This window comes from Lissotriton helveticus, chromosome 2_2, assembly GCF_964261635.1.
Source record: "Lissotriton helveticus chromosome 2_2, aLisHel1.1, whole genome shotgun sequence".
Classification (NCBI taxonomy): domain Eukaryota; kingdom Metazoa; phylum Chordata; class Amphibia; order Caudata; family Salamandridae; genus Lissotriton; species Lissotriton helveticus.
In genome coordinates, this window is record NC_136060.1 from 320069433 (window position 1) to 320087441 (window position 18009).

Below are 18009 nucleotides of genomic sequence, written 5' to 3' on the forward strand. Positions count from 1 at the left end.
ATTTTTATATGAAGTAGATGATGTTCACGCTTGATTTAAAGTGAGATTTATCACAAAAACACGGCGTTTACTGAGATGATTCCACGTTTTATTGCAAAGCAAATACATGATTTGCATAATGCTCAGCACAATATAATAAACGTCAGAAGATTATTAATACATGAATGCAGAATGTGCTTTCACTATTTGAAAATAAACAATGTGTGTCATGCTTTTGTTTTTCTGACAGGCTCTTGGACCATCAAGAGGTTTGTAATTTATAATTCTTGATATTATTTCCAAATTGATTGGTAAAGGCACTTGACTTTGGATATTCTTTATCAAATGTCTTCTTCTTATGTGGTCAATAATTGCAAGTGATAAACAAAACCTAGAGTTGTCATTTAGAGTTTGGCAGACAGGATACCATGCCATAAATATGGAAGAGTGACCTGTTCGCCAAGGCACTGATCCATCCACTCTGTTTAGAGTAAAGAGGACTGCCATCTTCTGCCGCTGATGCCCCTGCTGGATCCACGGGGGGACACCTTAGACTACGGCGCATCGGATTTCAGGTCTAAGTACATCAGTTTGTCTGCCCTATTCAGGACTGCCAGAACAGCTTGGCAGTTCTAAACAAACGAAAATGAACCTCACCCCCAACACCCTGGGATAAGTCCCAGAGTATCACAGTCATTAGTTTGTATTTTTCAAACACAAACTCCTGCTTTGGGAGTTTGTTTCTAAAAGAATTCCTGCTTGGTGACCCCATGAAAGAACACAAAAAAATTATGAATGAAAGGAAATAATAAATTTTAGACACTGCTAATCATTCAGGGCTGCATCCCAGTCTATTGATATTTTGCACACCATGCCACCTCAGTTTGAACATTGCCATATGCAAATCACTCTTGACCCTGCTCCAATGGGAACAGTCCAGCCCGAATAGCCAGGCCACACCCTACCTGATTCGGAACACAAGCAACCCAGGACTTGTTTTGCCTTAGTTTTGGGTCTTCAGCCATGTATAGGTTGGTTCCAGTGACAAGTGTGCACAGGACCCGCTCCTGGGCATACCCATTCAACTTAGGGCAACACACTAAAGAATACAAAATAAATGATGGATTTAATGCTTGAATTAATCTCAGCCACTAGTAATCACTCAGGCCGCATTCCAGTCCATCATGATTTTGGGCACCATGCCACCTCACATTGAATACTGCCATGTGCAATTCTGTCTTGAAACTGCTCCAATGAGAACAGTACAGCCTGAACTTCCAGACCGGGTCATCCTTGAACCAGAACACAAGCAACCTCGGACTGGTTTCCCCCTAGTTAGGGCTCATCAGCCTGGCAAAGCTTGGTTCCAGTGACACAGTGTGAAAAGGACCTACGTCTGGTCATGCCCGTCCTACTTAAGGCTACATGCTAAAGAATACAAAAAAGTGATGAATGAAAGCTTGAATTGATACATCCACTGGTAATCACTCGGCCCGCATTGTTTTTTCCGCACCAAGCCATGTAAGTTTCGACCCTGCCATATGCAAATCAGTCTTGATTCAGCCCCACCAGAAACAATCCAGCCTGAACTGCCAGGCAAGGTCCTCCTTGAACTGGAACGCAAGCAACCCAGGACCGGTTTCTCCCTAGTTATAGCTCATCACCCAGGTGTAGTTTGGGTCCATTGATAGTGTGCACACAGGCCCACCTCTAGGCACTCCTGTCCTACTTAGTGTGAGATACTAAAGAATTTTAAAAAGTGATGGATTGATCTCAGCCACTGGAAATAACTCAATCCTAAGTTGCTTGTGTTCCGATTTTGGGAGGACCCGAAGGTGAATCAAGTTGACTTGGAATTGGCTGTGTGCTATTTTATGCAAATAGTAGGATTTTTGGTATGGTTGGGTTGCACTACAGATTTCGGACATCCAGGGCTATTTGAGGTACAGACAGTGAGGCATTCGATGTCTGGAGCATAGTGGACAGTCTAGTGGAGTTGTTTGCTATCAGAATATTGATGCATTTTTATGCTATCATTGAGTGGAATCTTGTTGGTTACCATGTAGTGGTTACAAATGTTGGGGACAAGACAGAATTCTGGGAACTTAACAGGTGTTTGGGAACTTCTGGGATCTCAAGGCAGAATAGGGGTACTCACGTTATTTAGTGAAGCTTAATCACACAAAATTACACAAAGTGTAATTTTGAGTTGCTTTCAGGTTGCTCGTGTTGAAAACACTGCCATTCACATTCAGATATGTAGTTTTGTGCTAAAGAAATTACCCAAATGTATCCAAAATCTACCTTAACGGTTTGTTAAACCTCCATGTTAAAGAAACTGCCACTAGCATTTGAATTTGTAGTTTCGAGCTCAAAAATTATACGAACGGTCAGCTTGGGAAAACAAATTACCTAAAATGATGTGAACGGCCCACCCTGCATTAAAATTTGTTATAATGCTGTATTCTTGATCATTTCACACAAATTTCATTACACAAAATGCAAAAATTATACTAATTATGCTGGTGCACTGAAAAACTCACCCAGGCCTAGTGCTCAAGTGAACAAACTGGTGTTATCTGGATAGGTAAGAGTACAAATATTTGGAGCTTGAGTGTGTAGCTCATGTTTGACCATGTAGAAGATGGACCACTGGTCCATCAACATTAGGAGGCAGTGCTCACCTGTATCAGTGCTTAGGAGGACATTGTCTACAATGTATAAGGAGTTGTGTTCTGAAGCTAGATGGACATAATTGGTGCTGATAGGATCTTGGAGATGGGTTGAGGCTGCTGGTGATTTTGCCAGTAAGGCTTGGTGAGTTGTAGGCAAGTGATTGGCTAGGTGATAAGGGTGTCGTGTGGGCTTCCGCAGGGGTGGGGAATCCAGCCTGTCGTGAGCGATGTGGGAGTATGCCTTAAGGCATTGACAATCGTGAGTAGGGGTTAGACAGTTTCTCCAAAGAGGGGTTTGTTGAAGTACTATTGTAAAACATACTCCCTGCTTTAACTGATTTCTTGAATAGATATCTCTTGAAATCCTCTCTGTAAGTAAGTAAATTCTTTATTGTATAGTTGATAAAAACCATTACAAAAGATAAAATGTCGAAGTATGAAAAACGAATCTGGAATTCCATACATAATTAGAAGTAAAAAAACGTAAATAAAAATGTCCTTCGAACTTCAAAGAAACCGAGTCAGTTACAGATGGAACGGTTACACAAATTGTATAAGTTCAGGGTATGCATTGGATCTTTGCCAAAGTTCCTCTCTTTCTCTCAAAATTCATGATAAATTTGACTGCTCTGCAAATGAGTTGTGGGTCCACTGTGCACATGACTTCTATAATCGCGGAATGACAGGTATGAATTCCATATTCCTAGAACTTCACTTTTAGCCTATTCTGCCGTTCCTGGTCCAGAGCAGGACAAATGCAGATGAGATGAATGAAGTCTTGTTTTGCTGCACCACATAGGTCGCACTCCATGGTGTCTTAGGTCCTCCATTTAACCCCTTCGCTGCTAGGCCTTTTCCCCTCCTGTGCTGAGGCTTTTTTTGGCGTTTTGGAGTAGTGCGCGCTTAGGCCCTTGTAACTTTTTGACCACATAAGGTATCCACGCCAAATTTGCGTCCTTTTCTTCCAACATCATGTGGATTCTAAAGGCGTCCAGGGTTTGTGGATTCCCTTGGAGGGGTCCCAGAAATTAACCAAAATGTAGTGATTTTTTTGTTTTTTTCAGAAAAATGGGAAAAACGGGCTGCAAATGAAAGCCTCTGGGTTTTTCCCTGAAAATGGTATCACAAAAGGGTTTGTGGGTCTGAAATCTCCATTTTCTCAGCTTTCAGGGAATGACAGTCTTTTGTCAGAGAACCGACATTTTTCACTCAGTTTTGGCATGTTTCTGGGACATAGTCTATTTTTGCTATTTTTAGAGCTTTCCGCCTCCTTCCAGTTAATGGTAGAAATGAGTTTGAAAGCAATACTGGATCCTGGAAAGCTTTACATTTTCGAAAAGTAGACAAAATTCTAAATTCAGAAAGGGGTCATTTGTCTAAATCCATGAAGGTTTCGTTATAGAAACTAACAGTTAGATATTGGAATAAATGAACATTTGTTGAAAAAAACAGCCTTTTGTCTCAACGTTTTCACCTATACCTTTTCTAATTTTGACAGCTCTTGGAAAGCAATACACCGTTACATCCGTTAGACTTTCCTGGTTGTGGGGATATATAGGACTTGTAGTTTCACCAAGAACCCGACGAACCCAGATCCAAAAACTGAGCAGCAACTTGCAATGGTATTTTGTCATTTACTGGGTATAGTGCACTTTGTCTTGGAAAATGTATACATGGAATAATCTGTATGAAAGACACCTATGTATTTATGAATTGGGTACAAATTATAGAGTTCAGAAATAGTATGTGATTGCACATTTTCAAAGTTGGGAATACTCATACTAGCATGAGAATTATTGGTCATTTTTCATAAAGATTTTTTTTTTACACAATGTCTTTCATTCAAAGGGAGAAATGCATGAAAGCTCAATTGGTAATAACAGTTGATTTACAAATCTGAATTACCCCAAGTGTCCCGATAAAAATGGTACCTCACTTGTGTGGGTCGGCCTTGTGCCTGCGACAGGAAACGGCGCAAAATGCAACGTGGTCACACCTAAATTTTGCAGTTACAAATTGACCCTTTTTTGGCAAAGTGCCTACCTGTAGTTTTTGCACCCTAGCTCTGCCGGCACCTAGGGAAACCTAGCAAACCTATACATTTTTGAAAAGTAGACACCCAGGGAAATTCAGGATGGGATGACTCGACTGCCTACCACCAGGTTTTGTTACCCAGAATCCCTTGCAAAGCTAAGATTTTGACAAAAAAAACACATTTTCCTCACATTTCTGTGGTAGAAAGTTCTGGAATCTGCGTGGATCAACAAATTTCCACCCACCCAGCGTGCCCCCAGGTCTCCCGAAAAAAATGGTACCTCACTTGTGTGGGTCGGCCTTGTGCCTACGACAGGAAACGGCACAAAATGCAACGTGGTCGCACCTCAATTTCCCAGTGAAATCTTAAGCTCTTTGGACAAAGAGACAACCTTTTGTTTTTGAGCCGTAGCTCAGCCAGCACCTAGGGAAACCTACCAAACCTATACATTTTTGAAAACTAGACACCCAGGGGAATTCAGGATGGGGTGACTCGTCTGCCTACCCCCAGGTTTTGTTACCCAGAATCCCTTGCAAACCTAATAATTTGACCCAAAAAACACATTTTCCTCACATTTCTGTGGTGGAAAGTTCTGGAATCTGCGTGGATCAACAAATTTCCACCCACCGAGCGTGCCCCCAGGTCTCCCGAAAAAAATGGTACCTCACTTGCGTGGGTAGGCATAGTGGCTGCGACATGAAACAGCGCAAAACGCAGCATGGTCGCACCTCAATTTCCCAGTGAAATTTTGCACGTTTCGGTCAAAAAGACTACCTTTTGTTTTTGCGATGTAGCTCTGCCAGCACCTAGGAAAACCTAGCAAACCTATACATTTTTGAAAACTAGACACCCAGGGCAATTCAGGATGGGGTGACTCGTCTGCCTACCCCCAGGTTTTGTTACCCAGAATCCCTTGCAAACATAAAAATTTGACCAAAAAAACACATTTTCCTCACATTTCTGTGGTGGAAAGTTCTGGAATTTGCGTGGACAAAACAAATTTCCACCAACCCAGCGTGCCGCAAGGTCTCCCGAAAAAAATGCTACCTCACTTGCGTGGGTAGGCATAGTGGCTGCGACATGAAACAGCGCAAAACGCAGCATGGTCGCACCTCAATTTCCCAGTGAAATTTAGCACGTTTTGGACAAAAAGACTACCTTTTGTTTTTGCGCCGTAGCTCTGCCAGCACCTAGGGAAACCTAGCAAACCTATACATTTTTTAAAACTAGACACCCAGGGCAATTCAGGATGGGGTGAGTCGTCTGGCTACCCCCAGGGTTTGTTACCCAGAATCCCTTGCAAACCAAAACATTTTACAAAAAAAACACATTTTCCCCACAATTCTGTGGTGGAAAGTTCTGGAATCTGCGTGGATCAACAAATTTCCACCCACCCAGCGTGCCCCCAGGTCTCCCGATAAAAATGGTACCTCACTTGCGTGGGTAGGCATAGTGGCTGCGACATGAAACAGCGCAAAACACAGCATGGTCGCACCTCAATTTCCCAGTGAAATTTAGCACTTTTCGGACAAAAAGACTACCTTTTGTTTTTGCACCGTAGCTCTGCCAGCACCTAGGGAAACCTAGCAAACCTATACAGTTTTGAAAACTAGACACCCAGGGCAAATCAGGAAGGGGTGACTCGTCTGCCTACCCCCAGGTTTTGTTACCCAGAATCCCTTGCAAACATAAAAATTTGACCAAAAAAACACATTTTCCTCACATTTCCGTGGTGGAAAGTTCTGGAATCTGCGTGGATTAACAAATTTCCACCCACCCAGCGTGCCCCCAGGTCTCCCGATAAAAATGGTACCTCACTTGCGTGGGTAGGCATAGTGGCTGCGACATGAAACAGCGCAAAACACAGCATGGTTGCACCTCAATTTCCCAGTGAAATTTAGCACTTTTCGGACAAAAAGACTACCTTTTGTTTTTGCACCGTAGCTCTGCCAGCACCTAGGGAAACCTAGCAAACCTATACATTTTTGAAAACTAGACACCCAGGGCAATTCGGGATGGGGTGACTCCTCTGCCTACCCCCAGGTTTTGTTACCCGGAATCCCTTGCAAACATAAACATTTGACCAATAAAACACATTTTCCTCACATTTCTGTGGTGGAAAGTTCTGGAATCTGCGTGGATCAACAAATTTCCACCCACCCAGCGTGCCCCCAGGTCTCCCGATAAAAATGGTACCTCACTTGCGTGGGTAGGCATAGTGGCTGCAACATGAAATAGCGCAAAACGCAGCATGGTCGCACCTCAATTTCCCAGTGAAATTTAGCACTTTTCGGACAAAAAGACTACCTTTTGTTTTTGCACCGTAGCTCTGCCAGCACCTAGGGAAACCTAGCAAACCTATACATTTTTGAAAACTAGACACCCAGGGCAATTCAGGATGGGGTGACTCGTCTGCCTACCCCCAGGTTTTGTTACCCAGAATCGCTTGCAAACATAAAAATTTGACCAAAAAAACACATTTTCCTCACATTTCCGTGGTGGAAAGTTCTGGAATCTGCGTGGATCAACAAATTTCCACCCACCCAGCGTGCCCTCAGGTCTCCCGAAAAAAATGGTACCTCACTTGCGTGGGTAGGCATAGTGGCTGCGACATGAAACAGCGCAAAACGCAGCATGGTCGCACCTCAATTTCCCAGGGAAATTTAGCACTTTTCGGACAAAAAGACTACCTTTTGTTTTTGCACCGTAGCTCTGCCAGCACCTAGGGAAACCCAGCAAACCTATACATTTTTGAAAACTAGACACCCAGGGCAATTCAGGATGGGGTGACTCCTCTGCCTACCCCCAGGTTTTGTTACCCAGAATCCCTTGCAAACATAAACATTTGACCAATAAAACACATTTTCCTAACATTTCTGTGGTGGAAAGTTCTGGAATCTGCGTGGATCAACAAATTTCCACCCACCCAGCGTGCCCCCAGGTCTCCCAAAAAAAATGGTACCTCACTTGCGTGGGTAGGCATAGTGGCTGCGACATGAAACAGCGCAAAACGCAGCATGGTCGCACCTCAATTTCCCATTGAAATTTAGCACTTTTCGGACAAAAAGACTACTTTTTGTTTTTGCACCGTAGCTCTGCCAGCACCTAGGGAAACCTAGCAAACCTATACATTACTGAAAACTAGACACCCAGGGCAATTCAGGATGGGGTGACTCGTCTGCCTACCCCCAGGTTTTGTTACCCAGAATCCCTTGCAAACATACGAATTTGACCAAAAAAACACATTTTCCTCACATTTCTGTGGTGGAAAGTTCTGGAATCTGCGTGGATCAACAAATTTCCACCCACCCAGCGTGCCCCCAGGTCTCCCGAAAAAAATGGTACCTCACTTGCGTGGGTAGGCATAGTGGCTGCGACATGAAACAGCGCAAAACGCAGCATGGTCGCACCTCAATTTCCCAGGGAAATTTAGCACTTTTCGGACAAAAAGACTACCTTTTGTTTTTGCACCGTAGCTCGGCCAGCACCTAGGGAAACCTAGCAAACCTATACATTTTTGAAAACTAGACACCCAGGGCAATGCAGGATGGGGTGACTCCTCTGCCTACCCCCAGGTTTTGTTACCCAGAATCCCTGGCAAACATAAACATTTGACCAAAAAAACACATTTTCCTCACATTTCTGTGGTGGAAAGTTCTGGAATCTGCGTGGATCCACACATTTCCACCCACCCAGCGTGCCCCCAGGTCTCCTGAAAAAAATGGTACCTCACTTGTGTGGATAGACATAGTGGCTGCAACAGGAAACGGTTCAAATCGTACGGTGGTGAATTTACATTACCTTATTGCAAAATACCTTGATTTTGGGGGGGGGGCATCTGAGTTTGTGGCCCGGGGCTCGGTGGTATTCTTTGGAAAGTAGCAAACCAAAACAGTTCTGAAAACTAGACACCCGGGGGAGTCCAGGGAGGTATGACATGCGTGGGTCCCCCAATGTTTTCTTACCAAGAACTCCTTGCAAACCTTAAAATTAGGTAAAAATAGCACTTTTCCAAACTTTTTAGCGTGGGATCGCTGTGGCGGCAAAAAAGTCCTACCACCCTGCGTTCCCCTTGTTCTCCCGAGTAAAAGGATACCTCACTTGTGTGGGTGCCCCAAAGCAGAACACCCCAATAATGAATTTTGAAAAAAGTAGTTTTTAGTCATATTTAAGACTACCTTTTGTTTTTGCACCGTAGCTCTGCCAGCACCTAGGGAAACCTAGCAAACCTATACATTTTTAAAAACTAGACACCCAGGGCAATTCAGGATGGGGTGACTCGTCTGCCTACCCCCAGGTTTTGTTACCCAGAATCCCTTGCAAACATAAAAATTTGACCAAAAAAACACATTTTCCTCACATTTCCGTGGTGGAAAGTTCTGGAATCTGCGTGGATCAACAAATTTCCACCCACCCAGCGTGCCCCCAGGTCTCCCAAAAAAAATGGTACCTCACTTGCGTGGGTAGGCATAGTGGCTGCGACATGAAACAGCGCAAAACGCAGCATGGTCGCACCTCAATTTCCCAGGGAAATTTAGCACTTTTCGGACAAAAAGACTACCTTTTGTTTTTGCACCGTAGCTCTGCCAGCACCTAGGGAAACCTAGCAAACCTATACATTTTTGAAAACTAAACACCCAGGGCAATTCAGGATGGGGTGACTCCTCTGCCTACCCCCAGGTTTTGTTACCCAGAATCCCTTGCAAACATAAACATTTGACCAATAAAACACATTTTCCTAACATTTCTGTGGTGGAAAGTTCTGGAATCTGCGTGGATCAACAAATTTCCACCCACCCAGCGTGCCCCCAGGTCTCCCAAAAAAAATGGTACCTCACTTGCGTGGGTAGGCATAGTGGCTGCGACATGAAACAGCGCAAAACGCAGCATGGTCGCACCTCAATTTCCCATTGAAATTTAGCACTTTTCGGACAAAAAGACTACTTTTTGTTTTTGCACCGTAGCTCTGCCAGCACCTAGGGAAACCTAGCAAACCTATACATTACTGAAAACTAGACACCCAGGGCAATTCAGGATGGGGTGACTCGTCTGCCTACCCCCAGGTTTTGTTACCCAGAATCCCTTGCAAACATACGAATTTGACCAAAAAAACACATTTTCCTCACATTTCTGTGGTGGAAAGTTCTGGAATCTGCGTGGATCAACAAATTTCCACCCACCCAGCGTGCCCCCAGGTCTCCCGAAAAAAATGGTACCTCACTTGCGTGGGTAGGCATAGTGGCTGCGACATGAAACAGCGCAAAACGCAGCATGGTCGCACCTCAATTTCCCAGGGAAATTTAGCACTTTTCGGACAAAAAGACTACCTTTTGTTTTTGCACCGTAGCTCGGCCAGCACCTAGGGAAACCTAGCAAACCTATACATTTTTGAAAACTAGACACCCAGGGCAATGCAGGATGGGGTGACTCCTCTGCCTACCCCCAGGTTTTGTTACCCAGAATCCCTGGCAAACATAAACATTTGACCAAAAAAACACATTTTCCTCACATTTCTGTGGTGGAAAGTTCTGGAATCTGCGTGGATCCACACATTTCCACCCACCCAGCGTGCCCCCAGGTCTCCTGAAAAAAATGGTACCTCACTTGCGTGGATAGACATAGTGGCTGCGACATGAAACAGCGCAAAACGCAGCATGGTCGCACCTCAATTTCCCATTGAAATTTAGCACTTTTCGGACAAAAAGTCTACTTTTTGTTTTTGCACCGTAGCTCTGCCAGCACCTAGGGAAACCTAGCAAACCTATACATTACTGAAAACTAGACACCCAGGGCAATTCAGGATGGGGTGACTCGTCTGCCTACCCCCAGGTTTTGTTACCCAGAATCCCTTGCAAACATACGAATTTGACCAAAAAAACACATTTTCCTCACATTTCTGTGGTGGAAAGTTCTGGAATCTGCGCGGATCAACAAATTTCCACCCACCCAGCGTGCCCCCAGGTCTCCCGAAAAAAATGGTACCTCACTTGCGTGGGTAGGCATAGTGGCTGCGACATGAAACAGCGCAAAACGCAGCATGGTCGCACCTCAATTTCCCAGGGAAATTTAGCACTTTTCGGACAAAAAGACTACCTTTTGTTTTTGCACCGTAGCTCGGCCAGCACCTAGGGAAACCTAGCAAACCTATACATTTTTGAAAACTAGACACCCAGGGCAATGCAGGATGGGGTGACTCCTCTGCCTACCCCCAGGTTTTGTTACCCAGAATCCCTGGCAAACATAAACATTTGACCAAAAAAACACATTTTCCTCACATTTCTGTGGTGGAAAGTTCTGGAATCTGCGTGGATCCACACATTTCCACCCACCCAGCGTGCCCCCAGGTCTCCTGAAAAAAATGGTACCTCACTTGCGTGGATAGACATAGTGGCTGCAACAGGAAACGGTTCAAATCGTACGGTGGTGAATTTACATTACCTTATTGCAAAATACCTTGATTTTGGGGGGGGGGCATCTGAGTTTGTGGCCCGGGGCTCGGTGGTATTCTTTGGAAAGTAGCAAACCAAAACAGTTCTGAAAACTAGACACCCGGGGGAGTCCAGGGAGGTATGACATGCGTGGGTCCCCCAATGTTTTCTTACCAAGAACTCCTTGCAAACCTTAAAATTAGGTAAAAATAGCACTTTTCCAAACTTTTTAGCGTGGGATCGCTGTGGCGGCAAAAAAGTCCTACCACCCTGCGTTCCCCTTGTTCTCCCGAGTAAAAGGATACCTCACTTGTGTGGGTGCCCCAAAGCAGAACACCCCAATAATGAATTTTGAAAAAAGTAGTTTTTAGTCATATTTAAGTTTTACAAATTAAGCCCCCCAGCCTGAGTCACATGCCTTTGGCCCACCCACACAAGTGAGGTATCATTTTACTCGGGAGAACAAGGGAAACGCTGGGTGGTACGACATTTGTTCCGGCAGTGAGATCCCACCCAAAAAAGTACGGAAAAGTGGGTTTTTTGACCAAAATTTCAGGTTTGCCGGGGTTTCTGGGTAGGAAAACATTGGGGGACCCACGCATGCCATACCTCCCTGGACTCCCCCGGGTGTCTAGCTTTCAAAACTGTTTGGGTTTGGTAGTTTCCAAAGATGCCCGCCAAGCCCCGGGCCAAAAACTCAGGTGACCCCCTCAAAAAATAAGATTATTTGGCTAAAGGCAATGTTTTGGTCGCCACAGTATGAATTGGGCCTTTTCCTAAAGCAGCCACTATGCCTACCCAGGCAAGTGAGGTACCATTTTTATCGGGAGACCTTGGGGAACGCTGGGTGGGAGGTAATTTGTGTGAGCCCAGTGATGCCACGCTTTCCCACACTAAAACGTGTGAAAAAACAAAATGAGGTTTGCAAGGGATTCTGGGTAAAGGCACGTTGGAGGATCCACGCAAGCCATACCTCCTTGGAAGCCCCCGGGTGTCTACTTTTCAGAAATGTGTGGGTTTGGTAGGTTTCCCTAGATGGCTGTTTCGCACGGGGCCAAAAACCCAGGTAACCCCTCTTGCAAAAGCTGGTGAACTTAACATTTTCACCATTGTTCCTCAAAGACACACACATACAGGTTGGATTTGGCACGAGGGCGAGTGATGGGTCAGTACATTAAATTTTTATTAACAAGATATTTCAAAAAAATGAAATGGTCTGTCAATTAATAAATGCATAAAAACCGAACCAGTGACTCGCAACTCGTGAGCTGTAAAGCCACGACAAGGCACCAACCGTTTTACAGGCCATTCACGCACCTTTCATACCTGATACAAACCAGACCATTGACAGCATCCGAATGGAAAAGCAACACATTACAACAATCACAATAAGGGACAAGGTACACCCTAATGCAGAAAGAGAAAAAAAACAATTATTACTGCACACCCATCTAATCCGCAAGCACACACACATACTGGTTGGATTTGGCACGAGGGTGAGTGATGATTCAGTACATACAATTGGATACGCAAGTAATTTCATCAAAAAAGAAATACACTGCGTATAATTGAAAGTATGATAAACTGAACCACTGACTCACAGCTCGTGAGCTGTAAAGCCACGTCAAGGCACCAACCTCTTTACAGGCCATTCATACACCTTTCGTACGCGTGACACATACAAAACATTCACACCGCCAGCCGCGGACCCATCACATTTCAACACTCACACCAGCAAACAGCACCATTCAAGGGCCTATCACTTTCACACGCCCACATTTCTGACACTGCAACTACACAAAATGATGGACTGTGTGGAGTGTCACTCAACTAGCAGTGTGTGTAGTGACCAACAGAAAGTTACTACTCACACACCGCCTGCCGAGCGCCAGTCCACCCACATCACCATCCAAGCACCAGACCATGCACACTGCCAGCCAAACACCACTCAGCGCACACCAACAGCCAAGTACCACTCCACACACACCACCAGCCAAGCATCACTCCACGCACACCACCAGCCAAGCGCCACTCCACAAACACAACACCAGCCAAGCACCACTCCACACACACCGCCAGCCAAGCATCACTCCACGCACACCACCAGCCAAGCGCCACTCCACAAACACAACACCATCCAAGCACCACTCCACACACACCGCCAGCCAAGCACCACTCCACACACACCGCCAGCCAAGCACCACTCCACTCACACCGCCAGCCAAGCACCTAACCATGCACTCCGCCAGCCAAGCAAAAATCCACGCACCCCCCCAGCACAACTCCAATCCATGCACTATGCCAGCCAAGCACCAGACCACGCACACCACCAGCCAAGCGCCATCCACTCACACCACCAGCCAAGCACCTAACCATGCACTCCGCCAGCCAAGCAAAAATCCACTCACCCCCCCAGCACAACTCCAATCCATGCACTATGCCAGCCAAGCACCAGACCACGCACACCACCAGCCAAGCGCCATCCACTCACACCACCAGCCAAGCACCTAACCATGCACTCCGCCAGCCAAGCAAAAATCCACTCACCCCCCCAGCACAACTCCAATCCATGCACTATGCCAGCCAAGCACCAGACCACGCACACCACCAGCCAAGCGCCAGTCCACGCACACCAACAATCCAAGCACAATCCTGCACACACCACCATCGAAATTAGAATTGTTTAAAGAAATACCACAAATCAAATGTAGAAACCAACAAATCTGCTAACACAAATTCAAAAACTAAATGCTTTGCACTAATGCAAACCTTAAAGCAGACTAAAAAATATTACAGAAAACAGACCAGACAGTACACTTACAAGCTCAATGAAACTCCCAAAACTTCTTTTGTGTGTGGTACGATTTAAAACAAGCTGGCACACACAATCCAGGATTTGAAGGACAGTGCATACGAGACTCCCTCCGCACTTCTCTTCGCCAACAGACTCTACATCTTTTAGTGGGATTGTCTTTTGCAGTTGTGGGAGGAATGTATTCTGGAAAGTGGCGATCTTTCAGTCTAGCCACTTCCTCCACCACTCCAAATCTTGGCACAGTCGCCTGTTCCACTAGTACAAGGCTGCCTATTATAGTCTCCTGAAACTTAACAAAAGGCATCTTTGACTCAGGACAAGATTTCTGGAAAACAACAAAAGCATTAAAGGATGCCAAGTGGTAAAGATGGATAGCCAACTTCTTGTACCAAACGTAAGCCTTTCGAAGAGCAGCATAAGGTTCCAACCTCTGATCTACTCTGTCAACACCACCCATGTGCCTATTATAGTCTAAAATGCACACAGGTTTACGCACTTCAGCAGTCTCACCCCGAACTGGCAGAGCTTCAGTGCTTTCGTCATGGATAGTAGTCAGCATGTAAACATCTCTCCTGTCTGAAAACTTCACAGCTAGAAGCTTCCCACATCGCAATGCAGTAGACTGTCCCCGCACAAGCCTTTTGCAAACAAGTTCTATTGGGAAACCTTTCCGGTTACTGCGCATCGTGCCACATGCAACAGTGCCCACTTTGGCCAACTCCTTGAACAAACGCACACTAGTGTAGAAGTTATCTACATATAAATGGTGGCCTTTGTTAAATAATCGTCTACCTAGTTCCCACACAATTTTCTCAGTCACTCCAAAAGTGGACGGACAAGCAGAAGTGTTAATGCTGGAATCCTTACCGGTGTACACCCTGAAATTATAAACATATCCAGTATCACTGTCACACAGCATATACAATTTGATTCCATAGCGTGCCCTCTTACTAGGAATGTATTGCCTAAAAACCAAGCGGCCCTTGAACAATACCAAAGACTCGTCCACAGCTATTTCTTTTACAGGTGCAAAGATCTCAGGAAAACGATCAACAAAGTGATCAAGGACAGGCCGAATCTTAAAAAGACGGTCACAATCAGGGTGATCGCGTGGCAACGCTAAATCATTATCAACAAAATGCATCATGCGAAGAAGAAGCATATATCGATCACGAGTCATAACTGCTGGAAATATAGATGTTGCTATCAAGGGACTAGTGGACCAATAAGAAGACATTGATGGCTTCCTTAGCAAGCCCATCAAAAAAGTTAATCCCAAAAACTTCTTCATCTCTTCAACATATGTGGGAGACCAATGGGTAGCTCGAGAATGGGGCTTAAGGCTGGCACTGTGGTCCCTCAAATACTGCTCTGCATACAAATTAGTTTGCTCCACAATCTCCTGCAAAAATTCATCGTCAAAAAACAACTGAAAAAATTGAATTGGCAAAAAATTGTCAGTATTCACTCTACACCCTGGAACACCAGTGAAGTCTGGCAATTCCGGCTGCACCATGCCAGGGGCAACCCAGACGTCATCACTAACATCAAGAGATGAAGCCACCCTAGCCTGCAGGCCAGATGCCTCTTGCTGCACTACATCAACGGGAACACTAGCATCCCCAGATGCCTCTTGCATCACTACACCAACAGGAATACTAGCATCCCCAGATACATTTTGCATCTCTACACCAACAGGAGAACTCACATCCCCAGCTGCCTCTTGCATCTCAACATCAACAGAAGAACTCGCATCCCCAGATGCCACTTGCTGCTGAACAACAACAGAAAGACTAGCAGAACCAGATGCCTCATGCTGCTCTACAACAGGAAGACTAGCAGCACCAGATAACCTTTGGCGCAGTACAGCAATGTGAAACCTTTTGGGCGCAGCCTTTACCACACTTGCCTCTTCCCGACGAGAAAAAAAGGGAAACCTTGAGGACCTAGGCTGCCGCTCACATGGCTCTTGCCTCTCTACTGGCACATCAATGTCCCTCTCTACCACAGGCACTTCATCAGCACTAGAAGAAGAATCATCATCCGATGATACCATGCGAAGAGAAAACTCACTGCCTGAATCTTCTGCACCTACCTCATGCTCCGAATCGGAGTCAGTGTCTGGACCATGGTCAGAGGAAGACTCAAAAAGCAAACTAACAACCTGCCTAGCAGTCATCCTGCGAGTAGCCATTATCCTTACAAAGCAAGAAGACTACACACACAAGTGAACAACAACCTACACTGTGCAAAGTAAGAAGTAAACAAGGTAGAGTCTTCACACAAAAATCAATACACTCAAAAACAATTCAAATCTAACCAAATATAAGAACACTCACCAGCACCTACTCTGCTGAAACACAGCAAAAAGAAAGGAAATCCCACTGGAAAGAAAAAAAAAGTATAGATTAGACAAAGTACACATCAAGCAGCAATACAAAAAAAAGTTAACGATCAAGAAACACAAAGCCACACAAACAGCAATAAATTCACTTTTCATAAAAACACATTCATCTAGGAAAAGTAGTACAAAAAACATTTACTTACCAAGCACATGCAACTACACAAGCTGCAACACCAGCATTAACTGAACCACAACCTACACCAATACAAACAGCAAAAGCCTGGATCAAAAACAAAGAAGAAAATAAATAAATTAATACTACATTTCACAAACAACATAACAAATGAATAAACAACACACAAATTTACCCCCAAAATCACATCCACACAGATGGGCCATCAAAAAGGGCAAAACGGACAAAAGTACGGGTTGATTTGCCCACCGCGGGGGGGGGGGGGCAGAAAATCTAAATTTAAAATCCAACCCACCTGGAAGCGACCCTTGCCCAATGGGTAACTTCCTACAATCTAAAATAAGATCCCTGGTGCTAGTGGGGGCATTTCCACCGCACAATCGCAATGCTGTGCGCGACCGTGAGGCAGAAATGCCCTGCAAAGAGACATCAGAAGAGAGGAAATTCACTTACCTCTCCCCTGCTGCCTCTTTGCAGCCCCAAACCCCCCCAAATATCTCAAAACCAACCTAACACCTCCAGGCGCAGGAAGCAAATGGCTTCCCGACCGCCTGGGAATCCCTGAAGATGTTGGCGCATGCTGTGCGCGCTGACGTCATCAGGGATTCTCATGGGGAGGGGGACAACAGAATTACTGTGGTTAACTGTGATGCTGGACAGAGGCACTTGCATCCTTGATTTTCACAAGCGCAATCCAAAAACAATTCCTATGACCTGGAGCTTCTTTCTCCCCATTTGCTGCTCTCATCAGTCTCTGACCATTTATACACATAAGAGGCATGTGAACTCACACAGAAGATCCCCGTTTGGCAACGCCCACCAACTTGCGGAGTGCACCATCTTTCCTAAATTTACCCACTATGATGGACAGCTCACTCAAGGGACCTGTGCACACATTGGTGCGATGGCATAGTAACACACACGGTCACTGGAGACAAAGCAAGCGCTCGAGTTGCAGCACAAATTCGGGAAAACATTCATCAGCCCAAAAACATTTGTGACCTTCCCACTATGATGCACAGCTCACACAAGGGACCCCTGCACACATCTGTGCAATTGCATAGTAACGCACACATGGACACTGGAGACAAAGATGGCGCTCGAGTTGCAGCACAAATTCAGGAAAACAATCATCAGCCCAAAAACATTTGTGAACTTCCCACTATGGTGGACAGCTCACTCAAGGGACCCCTGCGCACATCGGTGCAATGGCATAATAACACACACAAAGGTCACTAGAGACAAAGCAGGTGATCGAGTTGCAGCACCAATTCAGTAAAACATTCATCAGCCCAAAAACATTTGTGACCTTTCCACTATGATGGACAGCTCACACAAGGGACCCCTGCGCACATCTGTGCGATTGCATAGTAACGCACACATGGACACTGGAGACAAAGATGGCGCTCGAGTTGCAGCACAAACTCAGGAAAGCAATCATCAGCCCAAAAACATTTGTGACCTTCCCACTATGATGGACAGCTCACACAAGGGACCCCTGCGCACATCTGTGCAATTGCATAGTAACGCACACATGGAC

General features: G+C 45.2%; 1 protein-coding gene across 1 annotated transcript in view; it reads left to right on the forward strand.

Annotated features, from left to right (window-relative positions):
• The window catches only part of CLNK (cytokine dependent hematopoietic cell linker), a 1039166-nt gene that overhangs the window by 863957 nt on the left and 157200 nt on the right, over positions 1 to 18009 (forward strand). The window contains exon 12 of the mRNA XM_078678887.1: positions 230 to 248. Within this exon, the coding sequence (XP_078535013.1) occupies positions 230 to 248 (19 nt within the window). The remainder of the gene's footprint in view (positions 1 to 229; positions 249 to 18009) is intronic.